This window comes from Dromaius novaehollandiae, chromosome 2 (assembly GCF_036370855.1).
Source record: "Dromaius novaehollandiae isolate bDroNov1 chromosome 2, bDroNov1.hap1, whole genome shotgun sequence".
NCBI lineage: Eukaryota > Metazoa > Chordata > Aves > Casuariiformes > Dromaiidae > Dromaius > Dromaius novaehollandiae.
In genome coordinates this window covers 25,446,206-25,473,964 of record NC_088099.1, presented here as the reverse complement: position 1 = coordinate 25,473,964, position 27,759 = coordinate 25,446,206, and the positions used below count along the sequence as shown (strand labels likewise).

Genomic DNA, 27,759 nt, shown 5'->3' with positions numbered 1-27,759 from the left:
AGTGGTGTCCTCCTAAGAATCACTCTGTTGACTTCTTGTCTTCCTTTTCATTGTTTTGGGGAAAAGGAAGGGGGAAAAAATGGGGCACATAGGCAACTGCATGCCTGTACTGCCAGACCTCCTGTGTTTGATATCCACAGAATCTAGGTAAGTTCTAAACACACAGAAAAAAAGAGAAGAGCTGTAAAGTGGTTGGCAGCAGACTCAAGCATAAACCTGTAAAGTCAACAGAGCTTCCAATACCTGGATTTACCTGCCTGTATTATCAGAATACAGTGTATAGATCATTGGGTGGTATGGATCTGATGGGGGCCTTGACACTGATCTTTTTGGTCAGAAGAAAGCACAGTAAATCACAGTAGACAGGACTCATGTTTTTGTACAGCACCAGGCACAGTTAGACAAAGGTGTAAGTTGAGGTCCCAGCTGCTAGCATAATATCAACACTCAATAAAATCACAGTGATTTGCAGAAACAAGGCGAGGTTTTTAAAAAGCTAGGAAAAGATAGACATCAAGCACCAAAAAGTCATTGTTTTGACAGGTATGGCACAAACAGACATATTTTGGATTTAAAACATATCTAAATTCCACTACTTCTGGGAAAATATTTTTTGGGGAATCTGGAAAAGATTAAGTAAGTTAATGTGAAAGAAATGTGAATCCTGCCAACCTCACTGACTTGTGCACCCTGACTTCTCTCAACTCGGAATGGTTTATGCTCCTGACCTCTAGTTCAGCAGGGTTTCACCTCAGGTGTATCCTTTTCCTCTACTTATGTTGGCATAAGCCTCTTTGAAACAACGTTGTATACTTTCAAAGTCAAGGACTGCAGAAGTGGTTCATCTGTTTTTCTCATTTAAACACTAATGCTTTCGCAAAAGCATGACCAGACAGGAAGACTGTCTCCACCTGGCAAACATACTTGTCCCAAGCAGTCTCACTTTTGCCACAGATGTTTGTCCAGTGATCCTGAAAACTGGATTGAATATATGTTGATGGTATTGTAGTGTTCACTTAGGGTTCTGAAAACATGGAGAACACCTTGGATAAGGGATATGGTTCTCCAGTGTATTTCAGTGAAGTATCAGTTATCCAGCCCTTGCGAAAGAAACAAATCTGCTCTTCAAAAGTATTTTTATGAGCTCACATCCAAGTTCTAGCTCTCAGAGAAAATGTGAATCAGAGCACAGATGTATTACAAAGAAAAACAAATTAAAATTTATTATGCGTAAGAAGAAAAAACCCAAATATCTGACACCAACTTTTTATTGATTTTTGTGTAAAACAGAGTCTATGGAAAAATAGGTAAAAGCATTACTAGTAATTTATAATAGCCCTGTTCAGAGAGACAACACAAACAAATCAACAAAGTCTGAATACACAACTACAAAGAGAATACCAGGAAAACACTGCACATGGAGGACATATGCTCACTGCAAGACACTGCCAGCATAGCATGAGAAACTATATAATGGGAGAGATCACTGTTCAAGTGAGCTCAGTTGTCACTTTATTTTAAAGGCTGAAATCTAGGTAATTCAAGCAGTATCATATAAAGATACAATATCAATACTGCAACGTTATTCATTACATTTATAGAAAATACTGCAGGATGAACATCCAGTGAATCAAAACTTCTGTATTAGGAGATGCACTGTCTGAAAGGAACTATGCATATGCATCTACTACCACTGCATGTATTCATCTGTACCGTTAAAAATTTTATACTGAGAAAGTCAGCCTATCTAATCTTTATGCACCTGATATATTTAGCTTTGAATTTATCACATTCAGAGGAATGCTGTTTCCTAACTACATTCATACCTCTGAAATTTATAGCCACTTGGGAAGTTGTTGCCTTATATTAATTAATAATTTTCCTTAATACTAGTCGGGCAGCATGTATAGCTAATTACATATGGACACATACATAATATTTTATAGCTAATGTCAAATAAAAAAATATATATATTTTCTCATGTTGGTACATCATATAATGCACAATGTTATAACGAAAAGTTAAACATGGCACCAAGTTACAGCAAACATTACCACAAGCGAGATAGGCAAAGAACTTACAAAACAGAAAGAAGAATCTCAAATAATTAACCTAATTCAAGAACATGGGGAGTTAATTAACTTGTACATAGTTGCCACGGTTAATAGAACTGTAGGATAAAAATTAAGGACAAATACGGAATCCATAATAGAATTATATTTTAAACAATGCTAAGAAAAAATACCTTAATATCCATAGAAAACAAACAACATTTTGCTAAATATCATTACAGTGGTTTAATGCATAGAGGTTTCCATTTTCTAATATGATGTGTAAAGTTCTGCATTATATATTAAGCACTATTTTGTTTTTATGGAACACTAATGAAGAGAAGTGAAGGTTATTTTCACATTAGGCAGGGCATCCCTACAGTCAGTAAGCAATTCATATAATGCTACACAAACATTTTCACAGCAGGCTATTCCTCTAAATATGTATTTATTCTCCTAGGTAACTAAGAAGTCCAAATGAATTTAGTTGCTTATTTTTAGGCAATCAACACTGGACTTTTAGCCCCAGGACTTTTTCCTCAAATCTTGACTCCAATGAGAAGCTCTTATGCAAGTCCTTCCATAAACATCATTGTGTTTGCTTAATCATGTGGATAAAGATTCCTTATGTGACTAAACGTTTACATGATATGATAGATAATGTGTAGTAAATGCATGAGTGTCATCTCACTTTCAGAGTTAGTGTCTTCTTCTTACACAGAACTGGTCTTTAAAATAAAGAAAGCTACAAAAGATTAAATTGCAAGTCAACTTGTTATTCCAGGTAGAAATAAATATATGGCCTAACGGGGAACCATATATCATTTTGTAGCACAGATATTTCACAAAATGTCTCTATATATGTGATCTAAAAATATTATCTATTTATATTTTAATATTTATACTTTAACATTTCAACCTATCATGTAACTTATAAAAATCAAAGTACATTTTTAATTTCATACACCCACAGTTTGAAAAAAGGAACACCTCACTATTTTTTCCAGAAACCTCTTGCAGTTCAAAATCTAAGTTTAAACATTCTTGAAGGATTTAATGGTGATTTTTTTTTTTTTTTTTTTTTTTTTTGCATAGGAAACAGGGCAAATACATTTCTCTATATACTAAGTGGTTGCATGAGACAGTAAAAATATATGGACTTTGACAGTAATATTTAATTACTACAGTATCTTAGTTCTGCAACATTATCACTATTGCATCAAACAAGAATTAAATTATTTTAGGGAAGATGAATGTTAATGATCTATTTTACAGAGGTGTAGAATTACTATAAAATAATAGCAGTGTTTTTAATTTTTAAATATAATCAGATTGTCAACCAGCAATGGTTTCTCCTCTAAATTTATTCAGAGGTATGAAGCTCTGCTCTCAATTGAACCCTCCAATTCTAGTGATTTTAATCCACGCATAGGAGTGGGGCAGATACAGCATAGCATTTATCTAATTATAATTCTCCAAGACTCTGTATATTCTAATATAAATCATATATGCTGTTTTCTCTAACATGAAACTAATGTGAAAGAATTGAGAGTTTTATGCAAACAATGCAATGCATTTGTGAAGATTAAATTCCTCTCAGACTACCCATGAGCAAATATTCCTGCAAAGACCTATCTACATGAGTAATTATAATCAAGAGAATAGTACTCGTTGAACTATTTATGTTAATGAACATCTTTTCTATTAATTTTATTTAAAGAATTGGAGCACACATGCCTAAGCTTTGTGTGGTCTCCCTCTGAAATAATGAAAGAGGAAACACAGACTAGAAAATTCAGTCATGTGTAATCCTGCAAGCCTTTCAAGAAATACACAGCTTTCTGCACTGGAATGTATTGACACACAGTCAGAGTAAGTTAAAAGTTGTGATTATCACTTGTTCTCTATTTTTATGTGAAAGTCACATTGCTACTGGTTTAGGTTCCTGTCTGTCTCCAAGAATGACAATGTCTTTTACTTACTATCTAGTACGCTTGATAAAATAGCACTATGCTTATGTAGCACCTCATGCATCACTGAAATAGCTGTATCTTGGAAACAGGACGATCAGATTAGTAGCTTGAAATTAATGAAAATAAAACTGATACGTTTGTGGAAAAAAAGAAAGAATGCAAGTAATTTTTTTTATTCGTTTGATAGGTTTACTAAACTTATGTGATCTTTTTCTCTCTTTTGCCTTTTCTCTCTTTTCCCAGATAAAACTGGAAATGTAAAATGAAAATGTAAAATACGATAAGTGGAAAGATCAGTATTTTCTCTTTTATCACATTTACAGTGCCAATTTTTGAAGTGTCCACAGTTTAAAATTTCTAAAAAGTTAGATAAATTTTTGGAAGTAGCTACTAAATACAATAGAGCAGAGGGAGCATTTGTCTCAAAGAAGTCCTAAATTTCTGAGAGGTTATGTCAGGGGAAGAATCATTGTATACATGCTCTCTTTTTGGAAGCATCTGCCACTAGCTTACTATTGGAGACAAGTTTCAGTGGATCCTAGTCTGAGCAATTGTAGCTGTTATTATGATTTTCAGAAAATGGTGAAAGAAAATGAATTTTCTCTTTCAAATCACTTTTCTTTCCCCTGTAGCTAAAAAGGGGATAAAAGTGAATTTTCTATTTGAAATGAAAAATTTGTGAATATTAAAAAAACCCACTATTTTTTTCAGACATAGAGTTGAATTTTTTCCCTCAAAATATTTTCATAAACCTCTATTTTCATTGAAAAAAGAATTTATTAGCCTCTTATTACATACAAAGTACGTTTAAAGACATTTAAAACCAATTTTTTTGCATGTAAATATTTTATTTTGTTTGACTTAGAAAATTTCATTTCATCTTTGGATTTGGATGTGCTTGAGATAAAAAAATTCCAAATGTCTCTTGACTGCAACAAACTAAAAATAAATGGGCCTGATGTATAAGTTTGGGGAATATGTATACTATGATGAAAATAAAATTGTGGCCGATACTTTGAGTTTGAAATGAAATTAAGAATGAATGACATGAATTCTTTAGGTGTAGGCTGGTGTAACTGAGGGCAGAGTTTGACTCTATTCATGTTCTGTGGAGCTACTGGTTTCATTGTAAACAGCTGTAATGAGATTTACAGAACTAGATGTTCAAGGGTAAACTCATGCTTAAGCAGCCTGTATTTCTGACATGTATCATATGATGACAAATTCTTGCAAACAAATAAATAATAGGTGAAAATCCTGCTAAATTAAGTCAGAGTTCCTAAATAGTGCAAAAATAGGTAAGAAAAATATAATTGTATACAAGTAAAGAAAATCAGGACCAAATACACATTCTCATTCACTGAACTAAAAGTTTCACTGATTTAGCAGGACTAGCCTGAAGGGATATGAGTTGAGCTTGGCTATTTTGTTAGAGAAGAATAAAACCTGATAAATCAATAGTAATAAGTAATTTTGAATGTTCTTTTGAATCCCACAGGAAAGGCAAATGCCAAGTTTTAGAAGTAAATTTTCATTTCGACGAGTCACCAATATATTTAAAGTTCTGAGGTATAAGAATATTAATTTTGTTTCTCAAAAGTTCAGGCATATCCCACAGATACTTGTTGTAAAAGTAAGACTTTTATATAAAAATAGAAGATTGTATTTGCACAAAAAGATACTAAGATTTTAAGACAGACTGGGAAATTCATATACAATAAGTGAAACTCCAGTGTAGAAACAAAGAACATGAGTGTTGTGATGCTTGCCTATTGTATCAAGATACTGGAAGTTTCACAGTGAAAGTGGATTTTTAGTGGATTTTTATTGTTGCAGACTTCTCAGTATGTTTTTGTTTTAAAATACATACTGGCATTTCCAAATCATTCTAAAAGCAAACATTAGTTGCTTGTTCCTGCAAGTCTTTCTACATTTGTATAACACTGCTTTGAATTTTCCTTTATTACTCATATGAAAATAGAGAGATCTTAAAGGTCTTAAAAAAAAAAAAACCCCAAAAACAAAAAAACCACAAAAACAAAAAAAACCCCACCCTATGTGAGACTTTGAAAAAAAGCCCCTGTTAGCATTAAACATTTTTGTTATAAGATGCATAATTAGACCATAATTGAAATTCTTACATATTCAAATCATGGAATGGAATTGAAATTCTTACATATTCAAATCATGGAATGGTGTAAAACCACACAAAAATATACTGTACATGTGCAATACATCATTACAAATTATTTTGTTGTTTCAAAACCTGATTATTTCCTGAATTATTAACTCTTTCAGTGCATATTCTTAACTCACTAACCAAAAAGTGTGGTTTTAATAAAAGAAACACTGCCCAGAAAATATGGTATAAATAGCACTTTGGCACACATGCTCTGAGTCAAAGAAATTTCTGGAAAGCATAGTTATAACAAAATATTTTTGTGATAAAACTGTGCAAAAGAGCATTAAAAATTTTGACTTCATTATCATCTGCCCCCTATGATTTAAAACAAAAATATTTTTGTAGTTATCTGAAGTAGTAGGTTTGTAGTTATAAATTTCTCATAGCTTGATTGAGAGCTTGTACTATATGCCAAGCAAGTCCACAGTGACTTTACTCATACATTAGATAAATTCCTGAAAATTTAAGACAAAAATAATAATAAAAAAAAAGAACCACCATACCATCTACAACAGTGTGAACAAATACTAGTCAATCATCACATCACAGTTATCCTTTCTGGGGAGAGATGTGGAACAGACCCACTTGCTTCTTCCATAATATGGCTTTTTTCCCATCCTCTTCTAATTCTCCTCAGTTTCCTGCTTACACATGGCAAAAGTAAAATGATCTTACCGAGAATTACAATGGAAGGCAGAACAAGGGCAAGAACAAAATTTGGTGGTGTATAAAATCTGTAGTATTCTTCTTCAAAGGCTCTTTTCCACCCGTAAATCAGTACATGGAAAGTACTTATGAGCAGAGCAACATATCCAAGTGTAGACTTTGAGAAAAGGGAAAATGAGGGGAGGGGGAGGGAAAAGAGATGGTAACATTCGATCCTTAATCAGACAACTCTAATCCACTATTTTAATATTTCTACTAGATTTCATGTTAAAGTGTCTTACCTATACATTACTTTAAATTAGCAATATGCAGTCTTAAGGTCAAACGCCCTGAAAATTAAGGACTGAACAATCTCCTGAGTTACAGCAGATCTCTGATAGCATCCATAGACCTTTGTCAAAACTGAAAAAAAGACACGGTTTGTCCAAATTCTAAGTAATGGAAGTCAACTACAGGACACACATGTAAATAAGCAACAGCTCCAGTCAAGTTACTGGAACAACAGTAACAACAGTTGTGACTGCAAATTAAGTTCCCTGTTTTTTAACTACGGGAGTAGATTCTTTTGCAAGAATCTGTGCTGATTATGGAGCAATGCAACTCTGCAGGAAGTGTGGATTTATCAGTCCAGATTCTTACTGCTCCAAGAGGTGTAGTTTGCTTTGTCCTCACAACAGCCTACATTCACTTGTTTGAAGTTAGCATAAACAATTTCTTACCTTTCTCCATCAGCTGCTGCCTACTGGTTAATGGGAGTATCTGGGCTATAGGAACTGTTTTGCCTAGAACCAAGATTTGGGCACAATGGCACAAGGCAATGATGAAGCTTATAATATACAGGTAGCCTAGAGCATGTGAGAGCAGGTAGTGCTAACAGGACGCATTCGTCTTTCATGTGAATATGCCCTTCTAAATGCCCTGTAATAATACTGCTCTACATACATAAGTTTACTTATGTAAATACTTTTACTTTCCCCAGCCATGGTAAAAATTACTATTGTGCTTTGAATTCTGCCTTTGATCAAATGAAGACACACACTTTTCCATCAAAACATTTGTAGAAAATCATCAAAACACAGGGGATGAAAACTATGAATGCTAACTGACTGCCAAGATTTGCTTTAATTCCAGTAAAAAGAAAGAGGCAAAGACATACCTTCTTTCTGTCTTCGTTAAGAAAAATACAGCCTAAGGAGCTATAATAATTAGTGCAAGAATTAATTCTTTATGCTTCAAGATTAGCCAGTTTCCAGGGATTGGAAAATGTTTGAGCTAAAACCATTTGCAAGGATTTACATATATGTATGTCATGGTACAAAAAAGGAAAATACTTCTATAAATTTCTGCAGATTCGTACCAGTTTTTTTAATTTGGCAATATTATGTATTATTTTTGCCACTGGTTTCCAAGTCATGTTGGTATGTTTAGATAGGCTGCAACATTTTGTTAAAAACAACAATTTGCTTCTGAAAATATTCCACAAGAAACTGAACAATCTAAGACAATTATTTGTGTATATAAACAGGATATACAATATCTGAATGTAAATTCTGGTAAGAAATGTGGAAGGCAAACAACACTATCAAATTTAATGTTCCAATATGTTATTTCAGATTTTTGCTAGTATGCCTGTCCTGAAGTTACTGCTGTTATATCATTGCCACCAGGTGAAGGGCATAAGCAATTCATATCACTCATTTCTTTATCAGACTTACAGATGTGAACTATAAGAATCCTTGGAAAAAGAAACAGGAGTGAAACGCTATACAGACTCTTCCCAGCCTTTTCTAGAACTTCATTCACGCCTATTTAAGCTTCGCCGGAAAGCTACAATTTTGACATGATATCTACGTATGTCTTTGTATCCAATGGCCAAAATGGAACTTCAGAAGTAGATATAAACAGTTAGAAATAACAGTATGGGACAAGAAAAAAAAAAGTGATGCACCTCTATTCAGTTTCACTTTTTAACTGTGGAAAGTTGCTGTATGCTTCTTTGAAGTGCTGGTACATCACATGCTAGTATGTACCGGCCTATTTCAACTACTCGTATCTTAAAATCTCACAACAGACACTCTTAGAGCAGCTGCTGACAGTATTTTCTTCTAATAGGCTCTAAATTGCCTCTGTCACCTTATTTCTGTGCTGTACTTTCCACAGTAAAAACACTGCTTAGCTAGAAAGAGGATATTCTCCATGCAGCTCTGCATTTTGCACTCTCATTTGTTTAATCAGGCCAGATCTGCACCAGAAAGTTCCATTAAGAGCATTTATCCCAGCGCACAGCTCTGACAATGACTTTTCCAGAAGTACATGCAAAATTGGCTGCCTTTCCTAGTTTAGCAAAAACTCACTATAAGAGGCTGTGTCAGTACAACAGTAGGGCACCACAGACTGGAAGCGTGTCGTCCACATCGCATGTTAGTGCTCTGCCTTGTGGGGCACTTACGGTGCACAGTATATCTAAACTACTCTTATAGATCTACTGAACCTTGAGGTCGGATTCACTTCTCTGTTTGGTTGTAGAAACTTCTATTGAACACCAGCTTCTTTTAAAAGACACAACAGAGCTTTGTTTTGATTTTTAGCCTCACTACTATGTCACTGGCAGCAGTGTGGAGGCTGAGCTGATTGACAGACTTTTGTGTTTGTTATAAAGACTTGACACTTGATTTTTCTGTGTCTGCAGGTGTTCTAAGACTATGGCAATAGCTGTGCAGCAGTGAAATGAGGAACTTGAAGAACTGAGTGGATAGAAAGTCATCAGCTAATAGAGGAAAAGGCACTCTTAGGCAACTGAACAGTAAAAATAAAACCATTTGGTAGCACTGGATTGTACTACAAATCTTGGCCAGCAGTAGGTGCAGAAAGCCACAAAGTTGTCCATCCCTATAGATGCTAACATAAAAGATATGTTGATTATTGAGAAATAGAAGATGTCTCTGCTGTGGAAGCTATTAATTGCTAGAAAGTTGGCAGTTTAATACTGGAACAGTGAAGGCGAGAGCAGCTATCATTCTGATATGCAAAGTTATTTTCTCCTGTACAAGTTTATGCCTGGCCAATCTGGAGGAAGGAATACAGGGATTAAAAACAATGGATTTCCTAAACTGTAGTGGTGCTTTAGGTGGGATATACATACTTCAATTCTATCACCCTTTCCTTGCTTCTTAAGAACTGAATAGAAAGGAATGGATATGGCTATGAGGGCTGGAAGATCATCTACACTGATGTTACCAAAAGGAGGCCAAGAGGGGCACAGAATGCTCATACCTTTTTTAAGAGCAGAGGGCTTTTAAAAGCAGCAAGAAGGAATACTTTTCCTTGACAAGTAAATTCACATTGGTGAGTGAGCTTAGCAATATCAGCTGCAAGTCTGATAACCCTCTGCCTAGGCTCTAACATGGCTGCTGGGAAGAGGGGAGGAACATCTTTGGTCACTTTGTTTCCTAATCTTCCATAATACTGTGTTCCCTGGAAACTGAGTAAATAGGTTAGCGCATTTCCCATGAACCTCCCAGTTCTTTTGGATCTTCTCTGTCTTCCATGTTTTGTTTCTTTTCCTTCCTGATCAAAGTCAGTTTTTCCAGCCAATGTGGGAGATTCCCAGCCAAGGCCACTGAGAAACTGGACAAACTGGCATTGTTCGAAGGAGGAAAAAAAAAAAAAGTGGTTGTAGTGGGTAAGGGAGAAAACTCCTTAAAAATGTTACCAGCAGATGCACATCTATATAGATAAACAAAGTGGGACAAATCTGCATCAGGAATTATTACCTTCACAATGGCTGAGTAGTTCCAAACCACATATATACACAAAAGGCATTTTCCAAAGCCTACATTTACGCGACGTAAGCCCCAGATTCCTCCAGTAACAGGATATTGCTAAACGAACAAACAGGCTGTAGCAATTCTGGCTGGAATCTTACTCAGACTTGCCAAATACCCAGGCCTCATGCTTATCAGCTTCTTTACTGTGAGGGAAAAGTATTCTGTCCTAGTGTGAGAAACAAGGCAGGGCAGCCCTTCCTATATGTGTGAGGGCAAGGCTTTAATAATACTGACTCCAAAGACTTTACGATTGTGCTAATAGACAAAAGGAAGGTCTACAAAAAGATCAGCTTCCTAATATGCAAATGACAGCATCACCCCTGCTGATTTTTGCTAATAAAGGTAAAGCTAAGCTTTCAAAGCCAGTCTGCTGTGGCCACTGTCACTCAGTGGTGTGGTTTGGATTTGAACTCTTAGACTGGAAAAGCAAAGCAGTAGTTCTTTGTTTACATTATATATTTACAGCTTAACTAATAGCAGCCAAAGACTGAAAGATGAGGTGCAACATTGCTTGCAAACATTTTCCATTTTCCATGTGTTTTATGTGAACACTAAAGAACAGTTTTCAACAAGTCTTTTTCTGTTGGTGATGAGTTGGTTCAGGCTAGCAGAAATTCTCCCTGCTCTTACAAAATATGAATTCTCTTTTATTTCTTGCCCATGTCTATCTTTGTTCCTTATCCAACTATATTTAGAAGAGAAAAAGAAGAGTACTGAAGTGGGGTTTAAAACTGATGAATTAATTTACCAGCCTTAGCTTCTTCCTTGTTTCTTTCCTCAGCGAGCTCCAGCTCTGGGTCATGTTAAGATGCCTGCAGAGTTTTGTGCAGCATTTCCACTCTCTAGGTTCTCCTACTGAGCAAACTTCATCCCTGTCTGGTTCTGTTACTCCTCCCACTGGATGTTATAAGCATTTGTCTATGATCCATGAGGAAATAACCATGTATTTGTTTGGTGGAGCAGTCAGCTCTGTACAGCAGCGACTCCAAGTTTTCTGCTGGTCTCAGCATCTGGTAGAGCTGACAGTTCCTTCCTCTTGCCTCACTGCCCAACCTTCTTATATCTGTTTCTTCATTTTCATACTTCCATAGAATGAGTTAGGCCTGCACTGCTGCCCCCTCAAAGTCTTTTTCCTTTGATCAAGCTGGCTTGAATTTTTGGCGCTGCTGCCATCTGTGTTGCCAAAACCCAGACTAATTAAGACGGAGGCATCTCCAAAATGATTGGGAGCGTCAAAGCAAATGGTGATCTCCAGACAACAACATTCACAACCAGGGTTCCTCTACAGAATACAGGTCATACACTGTAGGATTCTGGCTAGAAGTCTGTTCAAACCAGAGCAGGTGGAGGGAGATGGGCTTCACTCAAGGCTTGTACTACTGGAACAAGTCTTGAAAGTAGTCTATACTGTTTATGTTCACAATTATTTTGTTCAGCCTAAATTCAGACTTTGCCAGTAGGACTCAAGATTAAGTATGTTTTAGTGGTAAAACTCTTTGAGCAGAATAACCATCTGGCCTACTCTAAACTGTATTTACTAAAATGAGCAAGCAATACTATGTTGTGCTCAAAGCGGGGAGCGTTGAGGTGAGAAACTGGCCAAGTGTGCCATAATTATACTGACTCATCATTTCTAAGATGCAAAACAGGAGTTCAAGAATTATTTAGGCAAATCCTCTCAGATTCAGACTAAAGCTGGAGACTGGCTGCTTTCCCTGGCTAAAAAAGCAATACTGAGTTGACCAATTATTGTTCTACTCCTTGTCCCCCTCACTTAGAAGACAACTGAGACAATTAAGTTCAATCCACTTCATCATATTACATTTCAGTAGGTAAAGGAAAATAAAGCCAGTATCATGATATTTTATCCGTTCTACCTGCACACTGGGGATAATGAAGCTTGTAGTGAAATGCAGGCTCCTTTCACTTTAGTGAGGAAAACTGTAAAATACTTCTACCAGTTCTCTCTAGTACATGATGCAGTTTCAGCTGTGACATACCTCCAGAGAGAATAATTTGCTCCCAATTAAATTCCTTAAAATGCTGAGAGATGATTCCTTAAAGTTTCTAAATATTTACAATTGGAACTATGTTGATTTTCATTACAATGGAAATAACTGCAGTAAATATGGCACAGTCAAAATCCAAGCTATTACATGATAAACTGTCTGCAAGGGCATTTTTGACGAAATCACACATCGCCCAAATCTGGAAATTTGAGTAAAGAAAAATAAGATATAAATGCACTATTTGTGTAGGGAATTCACAGACGGATGAAGGCATCACCTCATTCATGAGTGAATATATATTTTTTCCATTTGCACTAAGATTTTAGGTCACACAGCAGCAGTACTACAGTCACCCCCCCCCCCCCCCCGAGAGATCTGCGTGGCAGGGACATTGTAACAGCACAAAATGTTCATTTGCTCCCTGTGAAGGCTCAAAACAATGAGTGAGAATAACTAGTTCTGTCAGGGGAACACCAATTTGAAAAGTTTTTTCAGCAAATTGTTTTGGTAGGCATAACTGGAGCCGTCCACCAACAGAAACTCTAAGAGAAGGCAAAACATTACTTCACAGACAGAACACCTCTGGCAGCTGTAGCCAAACTGGTGTTCTCTATCCCTTTAAAATGCTGTAAATTATGAAACCCAGCTCAAGCCCTGAACCATGAAGCAAATGCCTGTGTTGTGAAGGTAGGAATTAGTCAATAGTGACAGGACTGAAAACTAGGCAATTTCATTACTGTGTGTATGTCTTAAAGCCCTTAATCAGATAAGACTGAATTCAGACTAGAGTACTGAGCCCAAAATCCATCCCCAAAAAACAAAAAACTCACCCAGACACCCACATATATACTTCAGGATTTTATCACAAGACTAATTTCTACTGACATTTCATATTAATGACTGCTACTTAAAAATAATGGCAGTGTTGTTTGCAAGCAAATATTAACTTATTATTAAAGCCTTCACCGCCTATATTTCTCAGTAACTTATACTGTTTACATCTGCCTGTAGTAGATATTTATCTGCAAAAGGAGGGCAGTGAGAAGAATACCAGGACTAGAAGACCGTCTCTGCTTTTAATAAGCAGAGCTACATTGTCTTCAGTGAGTTAGTCCATGTTCATCTAATTTGAATTTAACAAGGAATTCTAACAATGGAAAAGGAATAGATTTGTGCTCATTTGGTCTTAGCTGTGTTGGTTCTTTAAGACCAACAAGAGCAAAAAGCAGATAATTCCTGTTCTATCATTCATGAAATGCTTAATATGCATTCACAGATATGTATCTGCTGAGTAAGGATGTTGTTTTTATTAACTTACCAGGGGAGGGGGGAAACCAACAAGCTCTCATCATGTTATGAAGTGCTTTTCATAATAATAATTACTAAAATGAATTCTTATTAGCAAGAATTTTTTTTAAAGTAACACACCTGAATAAAACTGAACTCCCTCCAGTTTAAGGCACTGTTTACTGAAGGGATTGAAGTTACTGCCAGCAAAGAAAGCAATCCAAGACTCATTATTCCAAAGGAGATATACATTTCAATTCGCCACACTTCTTCCTCGTTCCAAGAATTTTCAACATTTGCATGAACCTGAGGAAGAAGCAGAAAGGAAGTCCTTTATTCTCCAGAATATTAAAAATATCAACAAGTTATTTAGCTGAGTAAAAGCTTACAGTTGTAGGACAAATATAAAATGGGGTCAAATATTTCGGAGATTTCCTCACATCTTGGAGAAAAATAACTATTTCCCTGCAGCTGGTATTAGCTCTTGGTAGATTAAAAATATGTTAAACATCTGCATGTTCCTATATATTGTAGAAAAGTAGCTGTGTTTTTCAGACCTTAGCAACTTATATTGTACATCATAAACTGGGTAAATCTGCAATTTGTTTTTAATTTGTTACATTTAGAAATAGCTTTTCATCATTTCCTGTTATTGCTTCAGGTCCCTGCGCTGAAGGCAAGTTACTTTGTCTCTTTCATTGTTGACATCAGATACTTCTAAGATTGTTCTGCCTGAAGAGCTTTGCAAGAGAAGAAACAAACTCAGGACCTTAGCAGTTAAGATGCTTCGTTATTCAATTATTTTTTTGATTTTTGGGTGGACTATGACAGCTCTTGAAAGTGGCTCACTACAAATATTAGCAAGTCAGATTTTTATAACATTATTAAAACACGATCATGTCTTAATAAAAGAATCAGCAGGTCCTCTGCTAATACTAAGTATGAACAACTACAGTTCCTAGCTGTCTGTCTTTTACAGTTTTGCTCTCTCTGCCTTTCTTTTAAGTTCATTTTTTCACGCTATTCCTTCTTTTAGAGTTTCTGCACCCAATCCCCTTTAATTTGTTCCATTATTAAGTTGACTTCCCTAGTCTGCTTTTTTCCCGTTCCATCTCTTTCCTGCAAATTTTTTTATGCTGAGTGGCAATGCTCCTTTTCTGTCACTTTAAAGATGACAATAAGCTATCTCACTGACAGAGAAGAGCAGCAGACCCTTCTCTACATGAGGATAGCTTTGCTGGAGATTATTTCAGCATTATGCAAGACCAACTGCTCCCGGGAACTATGAGTCAATGTCCGTTGCTGTAATAGACGACATTCACAGAATTTCTAATGAATAAAAATATTTTTACCACTGGTCTGAAAAGTTGGAGTAACAGAATTTTTATTTCTTAAACACAGGTGTATCTATGCACATTATCTATCCTTACCACTTTTTCACACTTGTTCTTGACACTTACGACACAATACAATAGTATGATATCATATGACATAATACATTGATGATATATATATATCCCTCATATCTTAAGAATACATAGAGAGGAAAACACCTAAGAAAGTCAGATGTTTCCTCTCATGTTGTCTTTTCTTATCTATGCTACATTCTATTTCTGTATATTTCTACCAGGAATTTAAGTAGAGCACCTCCTTGATTTCTCTTACCAAACTTGACTACAGCGTGCTCTGCCTGAGGCAAGCACAATGCAGAGATGTTTCTTTTCTTGTTCCTTCTTACTAAACACTAGCTATGCATAAGATAACCCTAAACATAGTGTTCATGAGTCACATGAATACAACCAACGCATTTTTGGCTTTTGTTAACTAAACAAGTACAGATCCACTTACTTGCTGATATGCCATATTGAGGAACAAGTATCGCTCTGATCTCCTCATGGGTAAGCAGAGGCTGTATGCCACATGAACTGTTGCAAAGAAAAAGCTGAGCAGTCCAAGCTGCTTTCGACATTGCAGCCAGCTCTCCAGCCAAGGTGGAAATCGCCTATACTTAGTACCATAGTAAAGCTGATAAGCAGCTGCAATAAGTCCTGATAAATATACTAGAGAGAGTAAAGTGATAGCAACAATCGGTAAAGTCTTGTTCACAATCTCAATGGGGATCTTGTAAAAGTCACTCTGCTGATTTCTCACATATGGATGGATTACATCTCTGATGAAGGAGTAGATGAAGAAAAATGTTGACAGGCTAATGGCCATCACTACAGGTCCCTTCCACAGCGTGAACAGTCGCAGAGGTAAATTTTCAATCTCCCTTGAAGATGACAGTGCCCCCAAATCAATAGGAATAAAGCTGAGCTGCCGGGCAAGCTCAATAACTTGATGGCGAGCTGGAACATTGTTACTGCATATATAGACCTGTTGGGAAAGTCAAGCAAATTGTTTGCAGTCAGAGAAATAGACTTAAAGATAAAAAAAACTTCAGAGGACCAAACCACAGCACTACAGCTGAAACTATACATTGTTACCACAAATTATATCACCAAGATGAGAAATGGAAACAAAAAAATGAACCCATGAAGTACAGGAGTCTCTCAAAGAGACAGGAATCTTGCCTGATGACTCTAAAACAGTTATAGCATCAACAGAACACAAAGCAGAGAACTATGTGACCTCTTTGTATAATAATCTTAGCTTCACTTCACAATCCAGATTTCCACAAGAACAGAATCTGTTTAGCAGAAAACAAAAACGAAACAAAACCAGCAGACAAATAAGAACTTCTTCTAAAGATTAGTTCATTATATAGTGAAAGAAATGCACTGCTACAAAGTACTTTCAGCTCCCTTTAAAATCTGCATTGGGGTAGTGCGCCCATCACTGGTTTCTGATCATCTTCATTAGAGCATACCTGATCAGCTTTCATGGAAGTCAATTACTTATAGTGCAGTGCTATGCTGAAAGGGGTTAAAAATAGTGCAGTGGGGTTATTTTTATAATTAGGCTAATTAATAATTTTATTTTATATATATATATATAATTTTATAATTATGCTAATCAAATGCATTCCATTTAAAATCCGCCTGATGTGCCAGAAAACTCAATTTAGTCTGCAGGAGTCATGTTATATTTTCTCATGCACATTCTAAAGGTGAGAAGGACTGGGTTCCTGCATAGGCTTAAATCCTTTGGACCACTCCAGCAAAGCATGAAAAACAAAGATGCTTTTTCCATACACAGGTTGGATTTTGAGGATATACTGGGAAGGCATTTGAACATGATGTTCCCAAGCAGTCCTGGATCAGATGAATGATCACTTAGAAACATATGTGCTTCCTTCTGTTTCTTCATATTTATTATATCTTGGGGTATTATAAAACCTAAATAGTGTCTTTCATTCTCTTTGCTGTTACTTGCATTGAATGCAAGCATTTTTTTTAAAAAATGCTTACTTCCCAAGACCCGGCATTAGGATCTCAGATCTCTGTGCATCTCTTTCAACAGTTTCAACCATATCAATCAACGCCTAAATATATAGGAAAAACTGCCTCCATCCTTGTTTAGAGCTTATGAATACAAATTAACATATTTCCTACAGAAAACATTAAAACCCTACTCATCTCCTCTAACTATAGTCATCTGATTGTCAGGTGTCTAGTCTAACCTAGTACTTCTACATTTCCTCTACAATCTTCAAAGACAGGCATCCCAGAGGACAATTTGGGCCACTTACTCTACATGTCTCACTACAGGTGAACTGAATTCTGAAAGTTTTGCTGACTACTAAAACTTAGACTAGACTAAAGACCCAACATTTTTGATAGATCAAGTCAAGCAAGGTGAATCCCACAAGTTCTGGCTGCTTACACCAGTCAGTTCCTGTCGTTTTCATCTTATAATGAAATCAAATGAATACAAATACAACATTTACCTGTCTGCTGGCATCCTTTGGTCCTAATTGCAATGACCAAGCTGAAATGACATTGAATCCTTTGACAATCAGGGAATCTGGGAAAAGCGATGCCAAGTACTCTGCATTGGAGTCTGGATACTGGTCTACTCTTGTATTGTTGCTGACGTCAATCAGAATTTTACCAACAAGTAAATGCTTGAGGTCCCACAAAGAGGCATAATGTTCTCTGTGTATGGCTATGAAAATGATGTTTGTTTTTGCTACTGCATCTTCGTGATGAGTGACATCAACCACATGGGGAAAGAACTCAGCAGCAAGCTTAGGGTTTCTGCTTCCCACAACCACGTGGTACCCACATCTGATGAGCCTAATGGTCAATGACTTGGCAAAGTCTCCACTTCCAATGATACCTATTGTGATCTTACTGGCATCCTTGATGCCATTGGCAACATTTGGTAAAAAAGTTTCATTGTGGTTCTTAGGACTTCCCATCATAGAGATTGATTCCATACTTCCAACGCACCAAACCTACAATGATTTCTTCTGGAAAAAAAAAAAAAGAGAAAGCAACAGAAGGAAAAATGCAGCATAATACATTTTACAAGACATCAGAAATCATAAACACCTCTGGGAGCAAAATCAGTGATCCTAATTCCTATGGTGTTCTGTTTTCACCTTTATAAACTATGCACAAATCAATTTGGTCTTGTAATCTGTCACTAATACAAACAAAAACACAAAATACCTCATGCACTTCAGTGATACAGTTACATAAGAATGGAGTGAAAAGTTAAAAAAAATAGTATATGTATACCTAGGGCAGTCAATATATTTTCAAAGACACTTGAACTAAAGTCAGCAAATCAATGAGGCATAGAAAGGCAAATCAGCAAATCAATGAGGCATGCTGCTCCCGATTGAAAAAAAAATGTATACTGCAGAAGGATTTAGTGTCTCTGAAGAGTCTGTGTGGAGACAGCAAGGAAGTCAGTGATTAATAAACAAAGGGGAAGAGAAGGGGAGCACTGAAGGGCAAGAACTTAGATTTTGTCTTCACATACAATATGATCTGTCAAATAAGAAGCAACTCTTTTGACATCCTTTCTGAAGAATACATTTATTATACACAGGCACCAAACTGTCAGTGATAGATATCTGTTTTAGAGGGATTTAGGTGTGAAATCTTGATCTTAGCTGTACTGTACCTCAGCTATCCTGTCTATAAAATTGAGATGGTGATTCTTTTCAGTTTTAAAAGAGGACTGTAATGAGAGCAGCATGTAAAAAATCTTGCATGTATATGTGTGATTATTTTGGTTATGTCTGTTGATTTGCCATGATGGATCTCATGGCTGTTTTCAGGACTATACTATCTGAACTTTCTCCAGGGAACATAATAAACCTTATATGAAAGACAAAAGGGTGGAATCTGGAAATCCCAATTCTGTTCCTATTTTCTTTTCCATTAACAGGACATACATTGTTAAATATTTGTATTAATGTAGTCTCTCTGAGCTCCTGTTGCAGAAAAAGCATGTTGTGACAAGCATTGTATGAACATAACATTCTGATGCTTACCTCAAAAAAGCTTACACTGTAAATATAAACTGTAAAAGTTGGAAACAATTCTAATTAGAAAAACACTTGGGAAGTTTGTCTAAGTAAAAGCAGAATCTACCCAGCTCTCTTCCCAGCTAAGCTGGATAAAGAATTCCACCCTGCAGATACAAAATGGTAGTATATTAAACTGTGCTTAGGCAGAGAAGCAGTGCTAATTTGTGTTTCACAGTATATACAAGCTTTTCTTTACTTCTTAGATCTTTGTATGACAGCATAAAATATATAATGTAAGTTGCACAGAATAGGCTGAATAAGATGCATTGCTTGTGTATTCACGTTCAGGTACAAGAGCTAACAAAGTAAAGCTACATTCACGAGGCAGGGAAAAAGGAGGAAAAGCTTTTCTTGTAATATCAAGTGTGGCATTCTGATTTCTTGGCTGGAATTCTTCATTTCTCTACTTTCCTTTCTTTCCACTTCTTAATGTAATAATGAAAGTGGACTTGTGAATAAGTACACACTTACAGCTTCTCTGAATAATTTTTCCATCTTCTCCCATTCCCCATCTTCAGCTATACCAGAATATTGGACCAGAAGATAACCTTGTGCTCCTGAAGCTATTGGTCAATGGAATAATGAGAATAAACACATCTGGAAAACTAGGTAACTGCAGAAAATATTAGAGGATAGATATAACCGGTTTGTTACTGTTATATGGACAGTGAGTTCATGGTAGCTAGATTACATTACAAGCTTATGCAGGTTATTCCTATGGTATCCTATTATTATGATAGGAAACGTGTATGTGACAAATGAAGGTCTGTAACAGAGGTTATACCAGGATTAGAAGCTTCAGAGACTGCCCTATAAGATGCTTTGACAATTACCAATTGAAACACAGCAGGAAAACCAAAAGAGCTTGATATCTTTAAGGCAATGCTCCCAAGCACAAAGCATCAGGAATACCACACTGAAACAGTGTTGTGTGGCATATACACTGAACACTTTCTGGACTGTTACGTTCCTTGAATTCTTTTCTTGGGTGCCACTGTAGCTGATTTTGGAAGTCTGGAAGAGAATATCTACTTTTTAAACTTTCTTAGTCAATATTCAAATCGTTTCTACTCATAGTCAGGCAAGTAGTTAGATGGATCTTTGGGTTTTTGGGGTTTTTTTTGGTTTTTTTTTGTTTTTTTTTGTTTTTTTTTTGTTTTTTTTAAACAGCCTTTCTCATTACCCCAGAAGAATGACTGCTTATCTCACAAGTCACTGAATTGTTTTCATTGATCAGTTTCTCATCCATAGGGATCAAAGTAGTAATCTCCCTATGCCCTATGAGCATAGAAACAAAGTATTGGGACACTTGTTTTGGTTGCATGATTCTTGATTTCTTCAACGTCTTGGTTTTGGTCATATCAGTGACCATTACTGGGAGAGTGGCTGTCTGCCATATTTAATGGTCTTATGATATCATCTTGCATGGCAAATCCTAAATTTCTGTTCTGCAAGATGTCTGATAACAGAGTGGACACTGTCAACTAATATTTCTTCTGTTTTGTTGACATTAACAAAGATCTGACTGTAAGGGAGAAACTAACAGAAGAGAGGGAAAATGTTCATTATAAAAAAAGTTTTTAAATATGTGGAAAATAACAAATTGCCAGCACTGCTCCTAGCTCTTCCCTTCTGCTCATACGTGGAGGACTCTGCCTGGACAGCATCCTTGCTGTAGAGGAACTCTGCTGAGGTCCTGGTCTGGACGGGCTGGGAAGGTAGCTTGCCTGTACATGGCAAATTAAGACACTAAGAGCTAATTGTTGACAGAAATACTCAGAAAGCAGGTCCGTGAGCGGAATGGCTTGGATGGTTTGGAAGGCTTTTTTCCCCATCCATGTCTGCTTCCTTGTAAGTTCCAAGTACTCTTAAGCAGTTCTGAGCAGAAAAAAAAATATATTGGCCAAGAAAGAAGGCAGACAAAACCATCCGACATACTCACCTGTCAGCCTGGGAAATGGGCTGCCCATATGGATCCAATGGCAAAGATGACAAGGAAAGCCTGCCAAGGCCTTTTCCTCGGATCACTAATGATGCTGCTAGGTCTGACCCTGGACATATCAGGATTTACTATGAATGCAAAGGTAAAGGTTCAAGGACATAGGTCACAAATATGCTGAACAGTATTTTCTGTCGAGGGAAAAGACCAGGCAGAGAAGACAAATCCTGGAGGCAAACACATGGGACAGTATTCTATGAAAAGTTAATGGTAGGAAGAGATAGTTTTCATGTAACAGTGAAAACAGTTTTAGGACTCGAATTCACTAATGGAGTAACAGAGGCTTTAAAGAGGAGCAGTGGCTAAGGCTCACAGATAATTAAAAGAAATACTGCTGTAGCTTTGGAGAGGAGAGGACACAAAACTGCAGGAAAGCTGTATCAAGGGCAAAGAGAAAAACAGCCAGGCAGCCTTCTGAATATCTCAGCTAGACATAAAAAACAAAACAAAACCAAAACCAACAGGAAGGAAGTCTTCATATGAAACTATAGTTATGACCTAATCAGTATGGCAACCTGGTGAAACAAACCATAGGATAAATATGCTGGTATAGAAAGATGGAGCTTGCTCCAGGAAGGGCAGAAAGGGAGAAACTGGAAGTGGTTCTGCATCATATAACAACAATGTCTATATGACCTCTGAAATTAAGGAAGCAATGAGGAAAGGCAAGTTGATTGAGAAGGCACAAAGAGAAAGCATCAGAATGTCGTTTGGGAGGTATCAACAGCAGATGACATGAGAAGGAGGAGCTAGATGAAGCTCTTCCTGAACAACCTACCAAGAGCTAATCCTGATATAATGGCAACTAATGGTTAGTAGACGACTTTACCCAGCCAACAGCTAGAAATACAGTATGTATGGTAAACAATTTCTCACAGTTGAGAGTAACTTGGTGCTTCAGATATTGGAGGAGGCTGCTTTACATTTCAGTTCTGACTAGAAGGAAGGAACTCACTGAAATTGGATTAGGACTCTAAAGATGGAAAACAATGTGAAAGTAACCACAAAATCAGTACCCTAAGAAAAGATTCTTTTTGGTGGAGGCAGACAATATAGACTTTTATGCATACACTGAAAAAACATCAACTTCTTTCTTACCACATGACCAAAAGGACATCCAACACACAAGCAAAATACTAGCATTTCCTGTACCATGATTTGGGCACATCCAGGAACACAATGAAAATGGCTGCATTTTCATCAGATAAGAAATATACATCAAGTGGGTACAACAGAATACGTATGCATCTGCCGTGTGACTACAGAGGCACATTTCAGTTCATGCCATGTGATATGAAGGTCCTGCAAAACTTTGGGATAGAAAGGGGAGTTCCATGAGGAAAAGGGCTACCAGTATCAATAAACCATACCTCAGCGTACTTTAAGTTTTTGTCTGAAAGATCCTTAGGAAAGGGGGCATCAAGGAGTAGAATATGATGAATTGCTGTGGTGAACTGAATTTGGCCCACTAGCCAGAGGTCCTCACTGCCTGTTCTAAGGAAAGTAGAGTGTGAAGAACAGAATAAAACTAATGGACTTCAAAAACAACATCAGGGAAAGGTAGGCATGATTCTTAGGCAAATAGTCCAAGAGACAGAAGAATTTGGGAAAGCTGGAAGGTGCTGTATTAAATGCACAATGGCAATTCAGGAGAGAGAGTGTGTAAGACTGCTATAACTGCATCAGGAGTGCTTTAATGATCTGGAAAAAAAAAATCACACAAAAAGTAAAAAAGGGCAGGCAGCTAAGGATGAGCAAGTGAGACACTGCTACCATGTAGGGATACAATCAGAATAGTGGAGGCACAAAAATGAGTTACAACTAGTAAAGGACATAAAGGATAACAAGCAAAGGTTCTACCAATACCCTAAAAAGAAAGGGCAGGACAAGGTTCATTACTTAAGAGGAAAAAGGAACAAATCACAGGTGATACAAAAATAGGCTGAAAGTATTAAATGCCTTCTCTACTTCAACCTTTAGCAGAAAGGTTAATTGTGACTAGATATTTAATGAAATTCATTTTACAGGGAGACAGAAGGTCAGGTCAGAGTAGAAAGACATAAGTTAAAGAGTAAAAGATAAAGATAAGATAAAGATTTTTTTAAGTCAGCAGGCACTCACGAAATCCACCCTTGATGGTTACAGAAGGGACTGAAGTGATGTCTGCGACCTCGGAGAGGCTAGGAGAGGCAGACTAGCACATATTCCCGAAAGAGGGGAGGCGGGGGGCTGAGGGAAGCCGAGACTTGTTAGCTGACTTCAGCCCCTGAAAAGATGCTGCAACAAATTATTAAGCAGTCGATCTGTGAATGCTCAGCTGGCAAGCACATGATAAGTAGCTAATACGGGTTGTTCAGGAACAGCCTGTAACAAAACCAATCTTTGACGACAAAACTGGCCTAATGGATACAGGAAAAGGTGGGAGTGATATAAATTTGACGTTTGCAAGGCTTTTGACAGTGCCCTTAGACAAGCTAAGGAAACATTATCCAGCTACATCACCCAGGAGGGGACACAACGGCAAAAACTTGCCCTTAAAGAGTAATTACCGAAGGAGAACTAAGAAAGCCTGGCAGTCCCCGAACATGTTGCTAATTAATTTAAACATCGCGTCCGATGGCTACGCCCCTGCGTTTAAAAGCTCCTTGCCGACACCGGGGGCTGCACACCAACGCCGGGGCCGAAGCTCGCTCCGGGGCAAGGCGAAGCCCCGCGGGCTGCCGGCGGCGGGCGCTGCGGGAGGGCCCCACCGCTCAGCCCGGCCCCGGCCCTGCCGCCGCCACGGCCTCCCGCCCGCGCGCAGGTGCCCAGCGAACGCGGACCAACGCGGGCGACGCGGCGCGGCGGGGCCGGGGCTCCGCCGGCATCTCCGCTGCAGCGACACCGCCCGCGGGCAGCGGCGCCTGGCTTGCCCGCCCCTCCGCCTGGGCAGCCGCCCCCCAGGCCCGGCCGCGGCCAAGGACCCCCCGGCGCGGCTTCCCCTGGCGCCCCCCACGGCTGCCGGGGCCAGGCCGCCGCCCCGGGCCTGCCGGGCACGGACGCCGGACGCGGCCGGCCTGCAGCCGCCAGCTGGGCCGGGCCGGGCTCCCCGCCCGCGCCGCGCTCACCTCCCCTCGCCCACCGGCAGCACCGCAGCGCACCGCACCGCCGCCTCCGCCTTCTCCTCTCCTCTTCTCGGGCTCCGACCCCGCAGTGGCGGGCGGGAAGGCGGCGCCTCCCGTTGCGCGGCGGCCCGCCCCTGAGGCCGCCACCGGCCGGCGGTAGAGGCGACGGAGTCGGTCGGCCGGGCCTATGGGAAGTGGCGCGCGCCGCGCTCGGCCCCAACACCTCGAATTTATGTACTTCCCCATGACACCCCCCCACACACCCCGGGGCTCCCAAGCAACGGCGCCTGGGGAGCCTCATTCGTCTCCTGGCGAGCTCCCAGCCTCAACGGCAAAATAAACCTCTCCCGGCTCTTGCCCTGAAATGCTGTCCCCGAGCGGGTTGCTCCGACCCAGATGTGTTTTCAAACGCGACCCCCCTCCCGGTTGGCATTGGCTATTTTCTCCCCGCTTGCCCTCTGCCGGGCCAGAGCCGGAGCAGGGGGCCTGGGGCGCAACGCCGGCAGCGTGTGGGCCGGGGAGGCCGCAGGCTGCGCTCCCCGCTGCGGTGGTCGCCCCTTCGGTTTCACCCCGGCAGGGTGAGTCGGGGGACGTGGCTCCTCACACTTGAGTTATGCCTGGCATACGCTGCACACATGGGGTTTGTTTTCTCATTTAATAGTGTTCCACAAGGTTATACAACCATACAGTCAGTTCAGATGTTTGTTTCCATAAATAATTACCAATAAACATGCTGTGGAATTTGAAGAGAGAGATGAGAAACCTTTCTATCACTGAAGTTCAGAAAGGGTTGGGGGTTTTTTGCGAATATTAAATAATTAACATATATTTTTAAAATAATCTTTTTGCTCGGTAAACAGAGGCGCAGCAAATACATGGCCAGATTTTCCAAACTGTGCCTTCAACTCCCAGACCGTGAGGACTGGATCCCCGCTCAATGGAAGTCAATGGGGTGGTGAGTCCACCACAGGGCTACTCATAAATGAATTGGCCCTTTTCAGGACAAGGAGCAGCATTTCAGGCCTTCAATCTCCTGTTCTAACTAACAGATATTTCCCTTTTCTTTGTTTCTGATTCAGAAGTTGTCTCAGTAGTCTGAGTTTAAAAATTTTAGTCCAATCTACAAATGTATCAAAGAAAAAAGGAGAATATTGTTTTCTGCATTATTTGTGGCAGCTTCTCTTTACATGCTACTTCATGTGACCTTTGTAACTATAAAAGTATTTACATTAAAATAGGTATAATTAGTCCAGAGACTAATTCATACCCCTCAAAATGATGGTGCATCATACACTTCTATAATGAGAATATTCACATTCCTACAATGTTTAATTTGTTTGAATTATGGCATTAATAAGAAGGTTGTAAATCTGGATGTTTGTGATTGTTTTCTGCATTAATTTTTTCTGTATTATTCTGGATAGGGTCTTGAACAGCATAGTCAGACCTCTAGGAGATGATCCACTAGATGTATTAATTTTGTAACAAGCAGAGTTTTTTTTCTTAAACAATAGTATGGTTGAAGCTCCTTTAATTCTGTTATCTGTCTTGTGCAGCTGTTTGGCTTGTGATTGCTCACTAGTTACGTTCTTCATCTGTAAGCTTCACAGGGTCTTTCTTCCAGTCTGTGCTATATACAGTACACCAGCTCAGACCCCGATTTTCACGTCTAACCCGTCTGTGTTCTCACTGACGTTAGTCAGCGGTCATTTCTCAGCTACGCTGTTCATTTCTTCTACTGTAATTGTTTCTACATGTTCCTAGAATGAACGAAGTACATTCAAAATGCAAATCCAGCCTTATTGATAAAGTTGTGAATTATATTGTTTTGTTTCTTCATACTGCCTAAGCATCTCCACTTTCTTCTTCTGGTAACCAGTAATGGTGTTTTACAGAATCATACAAAGAGAAGGAAAACCAAGAGTGGGCCTCAGAATCCTTGGGCTGTATGCTGTAGTTATATACTATACTTTTCTCTTTTGGATAGCTGATCCCCTAACCTTGGCTTCAATCTTTCTTTTAGTGTGACTTTTTCACGGTCTATATGTAAACCTACTATGTGTAAACCTACTGAGCATGGACAGGCGTAAGTGAAGAAACTTTTGCATCGTGGTCATATACCAGCCTACTAAACAGACATCACTAACTTGATCTAGCACATTTAAAAATTAAAATCAAGGCAGTTTTGAGGACTTCACATGTTTATATGTTTTCCTTACATGTTTTTAAGGTTTTATAGTTTCAATGTCCATGTTTAAAATTGTTACGAAAACAACTGCAGTCTCCTTTCTGTTGCTCTGTAACTGATCCATCGAAACAAGAGAAGCATGGAGGTCCTCATTTTGCATTGAGTTTAACATGAGAGCAAGGGTATATACACACCTTTTATATATATAAAAATCACCGCAAAATTAGACCATGTCTTTTTAGTGAGATTATGAAATTGGATAGTTAGAGTTCTCTCAAACTATATACAAACATCTATAGATAATATAATTCTCTGGTGTCCTGTTAAAGGGCTGTCTTAAGCAATTTGTTGAAGAAAGGAGATTATTTTCTCTCAGCAGGTATTTTTCTTTCTTAAGCAAAGTCCAGGCAAGCATTATTATTTCTTCCTTTAAGGGATGGAACATAACAAAGGAGCTTCCAATTGGCAAATGGAAACAAATATTTTGGTTCTTCCTCTTGGCAAGGGGAAAGCAAAGCCCAGGAGATTCCCATGGAAAGAGAGTGAAAACAGACAAACAAAAATTTGCTTCCTATCAAGGCAGCAAACCCAAATACAATAGTTTCTGGCATATTACCCTTGACAGGGCTAATTTCATATCTTAGCAGAAACATACAGTATTTTCCAGCCAGGAGCATTCAGGCCAACAAATTCTTATGACTGCCTGCAATTATTTTAAAAATAAAACTCATACCTCTGATTCCTTCTTTAGAGGGACAAAATGGATCTGAGAGGTTTAGAAACTGGAAACCTATTTCTTTTTTCTTTCTTTTTTTTTATAGAAACAAACTGCAGTTTCGTTCTTTGTTCCTTTCTGATTTTTGAATTACTCTGATATTATTGTTTACCTGAAAAGATGTTGGACTTTAATAAAGACATTCTTTCTTAAAAATGTGACCGAAAAGTGAAAATGAATGATAAATACCCAACTAAAATCTCTTTCTTTCCT

General features: G+C 38.3%; 1 protein-coding gene across 7 annotated transcripts; it reads right to left on the bottom strand.

Annotated features, from left to right (window-relative positions):
- Positions 1-1,252: 1,252 nt before the first annotated feature.
- STEAP2 (STEAP2 metalloreductase) lies at positions 1,253-24,704 on the bottom strand. 7 transcript variants are annotated; one of them, XM_064506035.1, is made up of 6 exons: positions 24,587-24,704; positions 21,423-21,550; positions 17,885-18,409; positions 15,844-16,371; positions 14,137-14,301; positions 1,253-7,029 (listed from the first exon to the last, which is right to left on the bottom strand). In XM_064506035.1, the coding sequence occupies exons 3-6, from the start codon at positions 18,374-18,376 to the stop codon at positions 6,745-6,747; spliced, it is 1,470 nt and encodes a 489-aa protein (XP_064362105.1). In that variant the 5' UTR covers positions 18,377-18,409; positions 21,423-21,550; positions 24,587-24,704; the 3' UTR covers positions 1,253-6,744. The 7 variants fall into 7 exon arrangements, with proteins under 7 accessions (XP_064362105.1, XP_064362104.1, XP_064362107.1 ...); XM_064506034.1 differs by lacking the exon at positions 21,423-21,550; XM_064506037.1 differs by lacking the exon at positions 21,423-21,550 and having other exon boundaries at positions 17,885-18,406.
- Positions 24,705-27,759: the final 3,055 nt, after the last annotated feature.